Here is a 14,801-nt window from a genome sequence, read left to right as displayed (position 1 = left end):
GCAATATTTGGTGTATGGGATAATTTTAAGATGAACATATCCGATTCGGAATGTCCCTAGCATTTCTTTGTCCTGTATCAACTCAATAGTGTTCTTGCATGATTTTGGTTCTAAGTCATCTTTTCGTTTTTTAACAATGAGTTGATGCTTATGTGCAAGAACAATTAACAAACAAATAACATCGGTAACCATATAGGATTGCTATTTTTTAGTTTCATCGAAGTTGTGGGTCATTAAATACAAATGTCTAAATGTAGAAGTATGTAATTTTCAAACTAACGTCTTGTTTATGGAAACCATATTGTATGTTTTAGTACCATTCATCTGAGTAATATGTGTGAGTACCATTAACATATTATACATAGTTTGATAGTATTAAGTTTGTGTGATACTTGAATTATAACTTAATCTTTAATACCATCTATATTATATCAATTATGGCCGGTAAACAAGGAGAGAATTTCCAGCGTATGCATGTTTTTTTTAAACCAGCGTGCAATAGTTTTGGCTTTTTAAGAAGACATTTAGTATGTAACACAATACAAAAGAAACTGAATGAAATGTTAAACAAACAAGGGTTAGATTTATACTCTCCATTCCAGCTTTTCCATGTTAGAGATAACATGACATTTCACTTAAAGGTGCCTGAGCTTTTAATATATTTGATTTGGATTCTAAGTAGAGAATGTCCATAGCAACATTGCAAGACCTACCGAACAACTACGTTATCGATATATGATTATAGTTTCTGTTGCGGATAAGTTTCTTTCATCACCAACTGAATTGATATACTTTTAACATGCAAAACTTGAAACTAAATTTAATTGTTCATGAGTGTAACAGTATTGTAACACTCTAACACACGGATTTCAAGGACTTGCTTTTTCTCGTATATTTTATGATGTTTTTAGTGTAAAACTCTATAATAGGATACATCTAAGACATAAATGACTTTGCTTTCAGCAGTAACAAATGATAAGACAACAATAGAGTATGAAATAATCAAGATACTTTCTTATTTTGAATCAATTATCTATTGTTCTAAACAATGTCACACGCATGCTGAATACATTTTTTACCAGCCCTCACGAGTAATGCATACCCACACCTATTCCCAGCAATTACAGAAAATAATGTCTTCTCGCGCTTTTATTAACTAATAAAAGCGAAAAGCTCACGCTTACACGGTAATAAAATTTGTTTAGGGTTTAATTCTATATTAAATTGTTCTGACTAGTATAATGTTGTTTTTACTTATTTTTTATTTTTTAGAATGGACGAGATATTCTCAAACCAGTAAAGGGAATATATACCAAAGTAAAAGCTCCCTTTTACTAAATATGGATGAAAATAAGGCTTTTTAATTTACTTGTTTCCGAATTGTTTCCTGGATATATCTTCATTTACTAAAAACTATACATTTGAACAGAAAGGATATAAAAATGCGAAGCCACGATATAAGCTTTAATACCGAAAGGGACAAAAAGAATAGCATAATGCGTATAAAGTTAAATTTGCCGGAGGAACCGGAACCTTATTTTCAGAATAGTTTCTAACTTATCAACAAGAAATTTTGAAAAAAACTTGTCACAAATCAGCGCCGAACATTGACTATTTGGCTGATGGTACCCTTGCGGACGATGAATTAACCAGCACATGAAGCGATCCTGTTCTAGTATATAGATCATGACACATATCATGAGCGAACAGGGAGCCTACTATTATCATGAACTATGAGATAGTTGTTTCGCACTGTGGTTATGCATCTAGTGACAAAGAGAGAGACGCAAAATATCCAAAGGCAATACTTACACATTTATCATTTGACATACAATTCCAAAGATGTATTCATCATTGGAAAAGTTCATAAGGCTTCTGATTTAAACGAGAAACAATTAGTGTTTTTCTCGTCTGCGATAAAAGCATAGAATGCAAGACATACAGGTTATTATTTGGAGACGGCGACAGCGTAAACTGTTTGAGTTTAGCCAAGTATATTTCAGTTTTCTTGATTCATCTTACCTTAAGCTTTTATACTTATGCCATATGTGATCTTATGTGCAGACGCTTCTGTCTACCTTATGTCCATTATCCTATGACCCTAATTTTGATGGTTCTTCGAATCCAAAAAGCTGCCATTTACATATCCAAATCATATCGTGTACATATATGTTTGCTGTTGCTCATTAGACCTCTACCTACTTTACATTGGATCAATTTGCGCATTGTTCGCTTATTATAAGTGTCGTAATTAAACAAAAACTTACTCATAATCATCATTCGATATCAAGTAGGTCTACAAAAAAAACATTAACAAGTCAGATAATTCGACAAAAAATGGTCATTCAGCTCAAGGTTATTTAGGGGTCGTTAAAAAGGCAACCAAGTCCAGAATTTCTTTCAAGATCAATATACCGAAATCTAGTTTTACTTCTCAAAATGGGCCTAGGTTTGAACTATTAGCCTGTGCGCATACTGAAGCTGATTGTCATTCTTGTATTGGAACATTATTATGATAAACTGTCTGAGCCTAACTTTTTAAATTGTATTTTTTCTTATGATGTAATAGGCAACTATTGAGTTCGATGCATTTCCGTCAAAAAATTTGGTTATAGTGAACATCATTCGTGCGTTAATGGGCATCGTCACTTTCGTTCCCATGTTGAGCAAGTGGTTGAAAAACGATGATGCTATATTGCACGAACTATAAGGCAAATTGAATTGTCATAATTGACAATCAGCACTGCTATCATTAGGGAATTAATATTGTGATTAAGTACCTACAGAACATACAATATTTATAGCATATTCTGTACTATGACGATCACTAAGACGCTTGATGGACGTCAAAAGGGCAGGGATACAGGCGATCCCCATTATCTAGTAAATGACGTTATAAAGGCGCGCCAAATTTATTTTTCCGGTGAAGGACAAACTCTAATGTGGTCTTTTATTTTATCTGAGTGTTGGATTGATTATGCATATGATAATGTTATAGATAATTTTATATCTAAAGCTGTTTTTTTTTAGAAAATAGATATTAATAGGTGGTGGAATTTTTCTAATGATTATAAGCTGTTTTCTAACTTTATTAAAGTTGTTAAAGTTCTAAATGATACAATTATATGGTTACACGTATCAAAATATGTGACAAGTAATGGTCAAGACTATTATGTTGGTTGTATCTTTTTACCACCAATTATCTCAAATAATTATACAATGTATTAATGTGACATATTTCATAAATTGATTCATTGTTTTGAAAGATATTCAACTGAGTCTTCTTAAGTATTGTTATTATGTAATACGAATGCTAGACCTGCTTTATTCAACAAGATAGTTTGTATGGACCAATTCATGACGATTTCAATCATGCACATTTTTAATTGTATGAGTGACAATAACTTACCTGTTCGAAGGGATCCAGATCAAGGTACCAATGAGCACGGATCAAATCTTTTAAATTTGTGTAGAAGTACTGGACTTCAAATTGGGAATTGTTGACAGAAAAGTTAGACCTTCAAAACTTCTAAAAAGAAAGTATAATAGCAAAAAAACTGAACTCCGAGAACATTTTCAAACAAAAAGTTTCTAACCAAATGTCAAAATCAAAAAGTCAAACACATCAAACGAATGGATAACAACTGTCATACTATTGACTTAGTACAGGAACTTCTTATGAAGAAAATGATTGGATTAAACCTGGTTTTCTAGCTAGCTAAACTTCTCAAAGTGAGTTCTACTGGTATGGAATGAAGTTCATTTAAATAGCTTCGTTATCAATTTCGTGTTATTCATAACCCCAGTTCTCACATTCTTAGTTTATATTCATGAACATTTCCCAAAATACTTGATTTTTTTAAGCCATGGCGTTGGCAGTTTATTTTTTGACTAAAATGTGTTTGAATGTCCCTCACATATCTTTCGTTTTAGAAATTTAAACAACAAATATATGATAATAAGTAAATATACTCCTCTTTACTTGACTTTGCTGACTATTTTCTCTATTACTTTATAAACTCGCATTTATAATACACATGGCTTCTAAGGCGAATAATTAAAAAAAATAAGGATATTGGTGTGTTAAATTGAACAAATCTATGAACGACTTTTGTAAGAAGTATCAACATATTTTTTTTATCTAAAGATTTGATTTTTGTGTTTTAAGGCCACTTTAAGGCAACGCTTTTGGGCTATTTCGTTTTTTTTGTGTGTGGAGGAAGCCGGAGTACACGGAGGAGACCACAGACCTTCGATAAGAAAACTGACAATCCTAGTCAATTAAGATTGGAGTCGAGTGTTGACTAGCTAGTGATTACAGTTGTAACTGCGTAGGCCACCGAGGTCCCTTTCATCTAATGATAACCGACTTGTAATTCCCTACTTCCATGTTTAGTTAACATCAAGCGACACTAAAATGTTGTCCCAAAGAACATGAAAGAATATGAGTAATTGATTCTTTAGCAAGGACTTCTATCCATTGAGTCATGCATATGTCAATTTAAATAATAAATTTTCGTATTATCCTTCGATAATGCTCGTCTTTTAAAGGCATAGACATAAAAAGATTATAACAATTATACTGTTGGTACAAAAAAAAGACCACAGTAGAACAACGACCGCTGTTCGAAAGTCATAATCGATTGAGAGAAAACAGTTCAGGGTTACAAACAAAAACTGAGGGAAACACTGTCAAACACATCAACTATAAAAGGAAAACAACGAAACAACAGAAACCACAAGATAACTGCCATTTTCCTGACTTAAATATGCGCTGATTTATGGCAAATATCTAATTTCTCTGTATACATATTAAGCTACCAGATAACAAAAATGTAGGTATACATCAGTAAGACAGCAGTCAACATAATATTTCAAAAGACGACCCGAGGTCGATTGAAGGTCTTCTACAAGAGGGAATTGACTGTACATTCGCCATGCGAATAGCTCTAAATCTTTTCACTTAAATTGGTACAAAAGAGTTCATCAATTTTCCTCTGGAGAGAGAATTTTCTATCCATTACAAAATGTATTGTATTAGATAAAGAAAAAAAAGCGGAATAGAAAAGGGTTCAACTATAATTTAGGGACAACAACTACTGTAACGGGTCAATGGATAATATTTGTTGTATTGACTTATTAATTATTAAGTGTGGGTGAGCAGTTTTGCTTTTCAAATGGTAGTTTCAAATAAAAGTGACACATTATTAATCAAAAAGGAGTTTGTTGACATTTTCGTAGTTGATTTCGTCATAGCAAAAAAAAACACAGTTGGCAAGTAAGTTGCCATTATGATTTAATTGCCGAATTCATTTTGACTCATGTTATATATTTGTTGCTTATCAAATGTTCAGTTATATTATTATTACTGGTACTTGTCTATCTTCGGATTTCAAATGTTTGGCTTTGAACGTTCCTGATGAAGGTAAATCCAGAAAAGCGCTTCGGACGCAAAAAATTATTAAACGTGTTGTTTCCATTTTTTAAGAAACAAACAATAAATTTGTAAAAAATCAACAAATAAAAGCACATAAAAGTCGACTGGTGATTTTGGTCGTTTGACTTATTGATTAATATCTTATAATTCAGCTGTATACAAGGTTTCATTGACTAACCATTAATAATTATCATGTTAATGGGATAATCATATCGAGTATATTGTTGATAGTAGGTGTTCATACAAATGTTGAACTTTTATTAGCTGCAAAAAAGATGCAGAATTGTATTCCGTCATTTAATGAGCGTCACTGATGAGTCTTATGTAGACGAAACGCGCGTCTGGCTTACTTAATTATAATCCTAGTACTTTTGATAACTATTTCAAACAACCCAAGATTAATTATAGAACTATCTTTTCTAAAACATTGTTCTAGTACTTCCTGCACATATAATATGATAAAAAAATGTATTGTAAATTTGAATTCCAAAAACTCACCTTAGATGCCAGTCGTATTATAGTGTATGCCGGACGCGTTTTATTTACAAAAGACTCATGAGTAACACTCGAATCAAAAAATGTAAAGGGCCAAATAAAGTACGAAAATGACAACACATTCCGAAATGCTTTACCACATACAGCTAATGTATTAATTCACCCTGGGATAAAAAATTCCTTGTTGAGCAATGCAATAAAAGTGACGGTCGATAGGTGCATCCAGGGGGGAGCGCCCCTCTTTCGTGGGAAAAAGTTGGTTGATTATATAGGGCATCACTGAAGCATGACTGGAGAGAGCCCCCTTAGGTCAGTCAGCGAGCCCCCCCCCCCCCTTATGAAGAGTTCTATATCCGCCACTTAAACGAATTAAGAGTTACGAAAAAAATTTAATAGATCAATACTACTACTATTTAGTTTATCAGATAAATATCACTATCTATTTATAAAATGTGTAACATTTATAATAAGTGTAGTGATTTCCAGTGATTGTCAATCAACAATTCAGACCCAATACGAATTTTACGAAAAAAATGTAAGAACAGTATCATAGATATCAAAATGAGTATTACAAACAACATTAAGGTAAAACAAAAATATGTAATAAAATTCATCGCCTTATATTTGTTAATATATTGATCAGGGACTCTCCGTTGTAAGTTTTCGTTTGATTTCGATATTTCTGTTTTGTTCGTCTTAACTAAATTGTACAAATGAACCTTAATTAATTAGCCGTTTCAGAATCTAAAGAATCATGGGTAATTTCATTGTTCGTATCCCAAAATGAAAATAACGCCACGTCATTGGTTAAATTTCCATTGTTTATGACATGTTTAACCAATAAGGACGTTGTGGTGTACACTTTTGAAAATATTACCCAGGATGCATTAGATTCTGAAACGGCGAATTGAGTAATGCAAATACAAAGTTAATTGATTGTTTAGGTTAGCAGCCCCTATCCTATCGAAAGAACGTATCAGGTTGTCTCTTATAGGAAAATAAATTTGTTACAAAGACACAACACAGCAGTATCTTTAAAGCAGCATTAGAAGTTAAGAGTAGTCATCATATTCTCGTAAATTTTGTTTTTCGTAATTCACTACCACGAATAAAAAAAATGTTATTTTCAGCTGTGTTGATCATATCGGTCACAGCAACAAAGACCAAAGCTAAAAAACGTAGATGAACATCTTACTGTTGTGCCATTTTCTTCCGAAAAAAATAACGTTTCATGATAAGATACATATGTCTCATGTCATAATTTTCAATGAACAAAGTTATCGAATAATACGTTTTTTTGCAAAGTACTTTATTCCATGATAGAGAAATGTTTTTTGTAAAATGAATAACGGGATTTTTGTGGTCCTTTTGATTCGTTTGACTGTTTTGACTTTTCCACTCTTTATACCCCACTTCGTTTACACAATCTCATCAAATAAAGTTTGTCCTTTTATTTAAAGGATCGAAAAGCTTACCTAGATCGTATCTAAATTTCCTGGCTCGGTAAACAACAACCGGTTGGAAGTATTCCTATGAACATCAATTGTGCCTATGTAATAGGAGACTTGTTCATGTACATTTTTGAATAACAGTTTATGGCCATACGAAGTGAAGGTAATTAAAATCATATAAAATATTATTGTTAAACATATATACACATTTGTACATTCACGGTAGTACAATCTGTCGATACCTATATTTTGGCATTTTGCAAAGTTGTGATTTTTTCTCTGACTGGACGTCATTTAACTTAATCCATTTGAATTTAGATGTATACTGATTGATATATTAGTTTTAGATACATGATGTTTTTTAATATGTTTTTGCTTTTGAACTAGCTGACAATTACTGTAGTACTCTCAGATTTGTGATTTGCCTAATTATTGTTTTTAGGGATGTATAAATACCCTGCCACGTCCAGTCTGTGTTTTTGTTATATGTTTTTATGAGTTGAGTCCTATTCATCTGATTTTATAGTTTGTTCTTTTGTTGAACTGTTATGCCACTGTCCCAGGTTAGAAAGATGGCTGGGTACTTCAAACATGATAAACCCCGCCACATTCATTCTATATATGCCTGTCAGAAGTCAGGGGCTTGTAGTTCAGTGATGAATTGTTTCATATTTTTCATGTTGAGGCCTTGTATAGCCGACTATAAGGGTTTTTCCTTATTAGTGGATAATTGTTTCATTGATAATAATGCCATCTCTTTTATAACGTCGTGATCTGGATAAATTGAAAAAAACAACAATACAGTTTTGTTAAATTGTTAGTAGAAAAAAAAATGTACTGCAAAGAGTCACGAAGTACATACCAAAGTGATTCAGTTTGGTTATATATAATATTAAACTGTCCAAGAAATGTTTGATGCTCAAAGGAGTGACACAGTTTTATATGCTTTATACTGCCAAAAAAAAGTGCAAATAAATATCATAATGGGCTGATATGGGTCGGCCATAAATAAAGGCAACAGTAGTATACCGCTGTTCGAAAGTGGTAAATCGATTGTGAGAAAACAAATCCGGATTACAAACTAAAACTGAGGTAACAACATTAACTATAAGAGGAAAACAACGAAACAACAGAAATACTAAAGAGCAACAGTATTATACAAATAAATTCATCATAGATACCAGGACTAAATTATGTTATACGCCAAACGCGTGTTTCTTCCACAAAAGACTCATCAGTGACGCTCGAATCCAAAAGGTTAAAAAGGCCAAATAAAGTACGAAGTTGAAGAGCATTGAGGACCAAAAGTTCCTAAAAGTTTTGCCAAATACAGCTAAGGTAATCTATTCCTGAGGTAACTGCTTAATCGTAAGTGAAAGAGACCTTAAGTCTCTTGAGGAATAACACCCATAATTATTTGCCCTATAATTTTTATCTAATGAAATTTCTAGCATTAAAGCTATTTTGTCTTACTATAAAACAAGTTGGCAGTCATTTCATAGCAAAACTATACACTTTCCTGACATTATACTAAGGATTTTCAACCTCATGCATAGATTACCTTAGCTGTATTTACCAATATAGATTTATTTGCATACTAGAGTGCACTGCTTCCAAGAAGTTTGATAGTATAAACACAGGTATTTGAAGTTGTGATCCGACCAACAGGGCAAAAATACCCTTTTCATTATTTCATATATTTATTTCATTATTTAAGAAAAATTTCATCAAGGGTTATGCTTTCAATTCTACAATGACGTATGCGTACGGACTATTATGTTTAAAATATATATCATTGTTTATTGTTCTTTCTGATCAAGCCCAAATTGTAACACAGTGATGACTGCTGTAATTATATTTTGACTATTTAACCGATTATGTCTGTTTTGTTCACGCATTGTTGTAAAAATAACGGAATTTGATGCGACTGTCATTTAAGTGAGAGGTTTAGCTCTATAAAACCAGGTTCAATCCACCATTTTCTACATTTGAAAATGCCTGTACCAAGTCAGGAATATGACAGTTGTTGTCTATTCTTTTGATGTGTTTTATCATTTGATTTTGCAATTTGATTAGGGACTTTCCGTTTTGAATTTTCCTCGGAGTTCAGTATTTTTGTGATTAACTTTTTTCTATACCTTGATTTGAGGTCCATGTAAACGAAATTGATATCATGCTCAAATATCAAGGTCATATTCTATTTTTGTTCTTGTAACCGCTACTCCCCAGACTGGAAGAATGAAGACTAAAATATTTTTTGTCCAAGTTTCAAATTGAGACATGCTACTGCATTTAATTAGGTCTCCATGATAGGAATACTATAAACTTATCCTTCAAGAGGGTTTCGTGGTGCTCAGTCCTTCGATTTCAATGTAGAGTTTTGTGGACTTGAAGGGATATATTTCCGATACTGTTGTAAAGTCTTTAAAGATGGCATATTTTGGTATTAATATTTAATTATTAGGGTCTTTGCATCGGAAATAAACACATGTATACTAAAACCAGTTGTTGTCATGATATGGGTTATGTTCTTCTTATATATTTTTTATGATAATTGTGATACTAAACCACTAACGGGAGGGATTTTGCTTGATTTCATATGATGAAGGCAGGTTGATATTAAAACGTTTAAATCACGATGCATTTCTTTGCACCTGTCCTAAGTCAGGAACCTGATTTTCAGTATGTTGATGTGCTTCATAAGTAGTTTTTCTTTTACAAATTGTGACTTGGATGGAGAGTTGTCTCACTGGAACACATACCACATCTTCTTATATCTATAATTTTTCAATCAGTTTAATTGAGGTCTGGAGCTGGCATGTCAATAACTGCTAGAAGTCCTTTGTGAATTTACATGTATGTATCATTATATTTTTTCTGTTTTGTTACCTTTTCTGACATCGGAGTTAGGCTTCTTTTAAACTGAGTTTAACTCCGTAGTATTTTTGCGCCTGTCCCAAGTCAGGAGTATATAAATAAACTCATCATTGATACCAGGACTAAATGTATATACGCCAGACGCGCGTTTCGTATCTGACCTTTGTTAGTCTAGTATGTGTTTCATAATCTTAGTTCGTTTAAATGTTTTGGAGTTAAGTTTGCCGTCATTTTCACTGAACTAGATATAGGAAGATGTGGTGTGAGTGCCAATGAGACAACTCTCCATACAAATAACAATTTAAAAAGTAAACCATTATAGGTTAAAGTACGGCCTTCAACACGGAGCCTTAGCTCACACCGAACAACAAGCTATAAAGGGCCCCAAAATTACTAGTGTAAAACCATTCAAACGGGAAAACCAACGGTCTAATCTATATAAACAAAACGAGAAACGAGAAACACGTATATATTACATAAACAAACGACAACTACTGTACATCAGATTCCTGACTTAGGACAGGTGCAAACATTTGCAGCGGGATTAAACGTTTTAATGGATCCAAACCTTCTCCCTTTTTCTGAAACAATAGCATAACATCACAACAAAGAAAAACATACGATAAAATATCAATTGGCAGACTTAACTCAATCAAAAAACGTATGATTAAACAATGAACGAATAAATTTGATCTGCGATATCTGAATACAAATGCACAGTTAATTAAATATTAGAGACAAACATTCATGACCAAAAAGCTAACAAACAAATTCAAAAACAGGACATGACTGAGAAATATTTAACCAATCAATGTTCACTTTAGAAATACACATTTTTGTTTAGGAGCCAGCTGAAGCCCGCCTTGGGTACGGGTTCTATTTTCGTGCGTTGAGGGCCTTGAGCTCTTTTTTGGTCTTTGGTCGGGTTGTTGTCTCTTTGACACATTCCCCATTTCCATATCTATCTTCAATCTTATTCTTTTAGATTCATTGGAGCTGGTGATTCTTACCGCTCTATACTAAATAGTTAAAATGTGTACATATTTACACATGACACTATAATAAATAAAGGCAACAGTAGTATACCGCTGTTCAAACTCATAAATCCATGGACAAAAAACAAAATCGGGGTAACAAACTAAAACTGAGGGAAACGCATAAATATAAGAGGAGAACAACGACACAACACTACAATGTAACTAACACACACAGAAACGGACCAAGCATCAGACAAAATTCCACGAAAATAACAAATATAACATCAAAACCAAATACATGAATTTGAGATAGACAAGTACCATCTACTAACTCACTTATATATGTATACCTCAGATCTGTGTACGACCTCAAATCTGTGTCCGTTTCTCAAATCTATGTTTTTGTTCTTGAATACTAGAACATGTAGTATCAAAAATCATTCTAAATTGCTAAAGTAAAACGTTTTTCATATTTTAATTGAAATATTTGTGAATCACAATAGAACATATATCAATTGTTTGGTCTTAGCTGATATATATATACTCCTTTGTAACCTTGGATGGAGATTGACTCTACTTAGACATGTGTCAAGTAGTTTGTAGAATAGTTCAAGATTATCAGTTAAACTTGATTACCTGTTTTTGAAATGAATACATCTAAAGTTAAAACGCAATTATAATAATGTTACATAAACATATCAATACAAACTAATATATCTACAACAAATCTTTGAAAAGATGACAGAATGTTTCTTTATTAAATCAAGAAGATTATCAAATTAAGAACAAAGCTGTTCACTGATCAGTACTGAAATCATACTAATTTAATTAGATAATAATCAATTAAATCTATGTCTCCTCGTCTGAATAAAATCATAATGGGTTTGCTATAAACAGATATATATCGTTCAGTACAATTCAAGCACAACATGCCCTCTTGAAATCAAGTTTTTGTATTCATTTCTTTACCGAAGTTCTATTTTCGGATGTCTATCGATTTTTTAAAGTTCAATGCAATCGTAATTTCTAGAAACCTTCAAATTATTTAATTTTTGGAATTGGCTTTACTGTGTTTACTTACCTAATTATTGAATAGACTAGTATGTGTCTGTTTGATCATTCATTTGCTTTTCGGGCTTTTTGAAAGTATATGACATAAAAAAGAAACTAGAAACTACCACTTGATCTTTGGGGTCTTGATCGAATTCATAATTTTAAAATCTTTGACGTAAATTATGTTTCTCACCAATAACTCCACCATTAAGGATAATTATATTATTGTATTTACACATTTCTAACAACATGTTACCATAAGAGTTTTTACTTGTATCCATACTACATCTAACTTTAGACATATTGTATAATTCTAAATTGTTTAAAATATCTACATTATCAGTATCGACAATATCATGCTATGAACAATTTCAATATACTGTAAATTCACAAATTATTGCGAGGTTTTTATTCTTGCGAAAAATGCGACAGAGTTGTAAATGCAATAATTTAGTATTCTACATCTCGACTAGTTCTATAATCATTGGAAAACTGGTATTATCAAACGTAGATGGTCTTTACCCACTGCCTTCATAAATTAAATAAAAAGTAGTGCAAAAGTTCTACGTAAAGATTTAAATCGGGAGGGGGGGCATAGCTTTCGGCTATAAATCACATTTGGAAAATTTTGTAAAGCCAGTTGAATATTTTAGTAGTTTAGTAGTTTAGTATATTGGTGGAAAATTTCTTCCGGTTTACTTAATACTAACCAAGATGTCATGATAGGAAATATTTATATCCCTCCAGAAAAGTATGTATATAAGGATCCTGATGCTTTTAACGATTTAGAACAAGATTTTATGAAATTTTCTGTAGAGTACAAATATATACTTTTAAATGGTGATTTCAATAGTAGAATTTTGTACTACTTTTTATTTAATTTATGAAGGCATTGGGTATAGACCATCTACGTGTGAACATACATGTACCAGTTTTCCAAAAAATACAAGGGGCTTTGCGACATTTAAGTTAAAAATGTATCGGACTAAGATAAAACTAAGATAAAATTAAATGGTAGATTTTTACGAACTCCTTGGGAAAATGCCTTGCCACGTGAAGATATTCAGAAACCAATGAAAATTGCAGATTATGAATATAATAGCTTTAAAAGATCTAAATTTGTCATTCCAGATACGTAACTCTCTGAATTTGTTTTAATATATCTTAAACTGTGGAAACGCCTTCAATAAAAAACTTTTTTTTCAAAGAAATTAAAGAAAAATCAACTAATTCATAATCAAGCAATTCATTCAAATGTCTGTATTTAATAATAGTTATTTCTTCTTTTTTTCGAAATTCAGAAACGCAATACATAGTATATAATATATTTATGTAAAATAGAACATGAGCATGGTATGATTAATAAACATGAGTTTCATGGCTTTGCAGGAACATAATACTAAGTTTATTAAAAGTGGATTGCATAATAATCATGGACTATGTCTGTCATATTTGTTTTTCGTAAATTGATTTGTAATAATTTAGCCAGTTATTTTTTCAATTAAATGGTGTTTTTTTTTTTTATGTCGGGGCCTTTTATAGCCGTCTATACAATTCATATTTTGTTCTTAAAGACCGTAAATGTGCACATAGTTGCAAATGATTACTTCATTTTAACTTTGGTTGATAGTTGTCTCCTTTGCAATCATACCACATCTCCTTATTTCTATATAATATACGAAATTGGAGAGCACGAAAACATAAAGCGTCGTAAAAAAAAGTTTGTCAAACAGGAATAAGGCGATATATTTCTTTAGGAAGAAACATGGTTGTTTGTTTAATAATTCAATACTTTAAAAATAAACAGTAAATATACATTAAATTTTCATATCAATTATATTGCACCGTCACGTCAACAACAAAATCGTGACTCTATAGGTTGTGTTTTACTCGAGGATGAAATGTCCACCTCCAGTGATATCCACCCAAATATATCAGGCTTATAAGTTAAATACACCATGCAGAGATGTGTGTTTTCTTCAAAAGACTCACAAGTTTCACAGGAATAAGAACAGTGTGCAGGCAAAATAAATGCGACGTGGAAGAGTACTATAAACCGAAAATTTCAAAAGAAAGTTGTGCCAAATAAGGGTTAAAGAAAAGTTTCCTGTGTGTAAAATACATAAGTGTTTCGAATATTTCTACATTTTATCAACAGTTAATTTACAGAAAACAAAATTATAATGATATGTCACGTCAACTTTAAAGAGGCTATGGGTAACATGTTATCGGTATTCATAAAAAAAAATGACAGTTGTATATGCCGTTTATCTTCATCATCTAAGTTATAAAGACATCAATAACTCACCAAGATAAACATTCGGTAAAATTCGGTAAAAACTGACAACAAAATTATTTTATTCAAATTTACTAGTGTAAGTTATTTTATTTAACACCATTTTGTCCCAGGTTAAAGGGTGCCATAGATCAAATTAATTCGTTCAGTGTATGTTTACTCGGGTTTGTTAATATGTCTTTTTTGTCGAGTCTTTTTCGTTGTCACTTTATTTT

At 31.9% G+C, this 14,801-nt stretch overlaps 1 protein-coding gene across 1 annotated transcript in view; it reads left to right on the top strand.

Annotated features, from left to right (window-relative positions):
* LOC139514410 (E3 ubiquitin-protein ligase TRIM45-like) overlaps window positions 1-4,475 on the top strand; it is a 40,919-nt gene extending 36,444 nt beyond the window's left edge. The window contains exon 11 of the mRNA XM_071303654.1: window positions 1,273-4,475. Coding sequence (XP_071159755.1) covers window positions 1,273-1,364 — 92 coding nt within the window. The 3' untranslated portion in view covers window positions 1,365-4,475. The remainder of the gene's footprint in view (window positions 1-1,272) is intronic.
* The last annotated feature ends 10,326 nt before the right edge of the window (window positions 4,476-14,801 follow it).

Source organism: Mytilus edulis, chromosome 1 (assembly GCF_963676685.1).
Source record: "Mytilus edulis chromosome 1, xbMytEdul2.2, whole genome shotgun sequence".
Taxonomy (NCBI): Eukaryota; Metazoa; Mollusca; class Bivalvia; order Mytilida; family Mytilidae; genus Mytilus; species Mytilus edulis.
The sequence above is the reverse complement of the archived record's forward strand: the minus strand, read 5'-3'. Positions and strand labels throughout refer to the sequence as shown.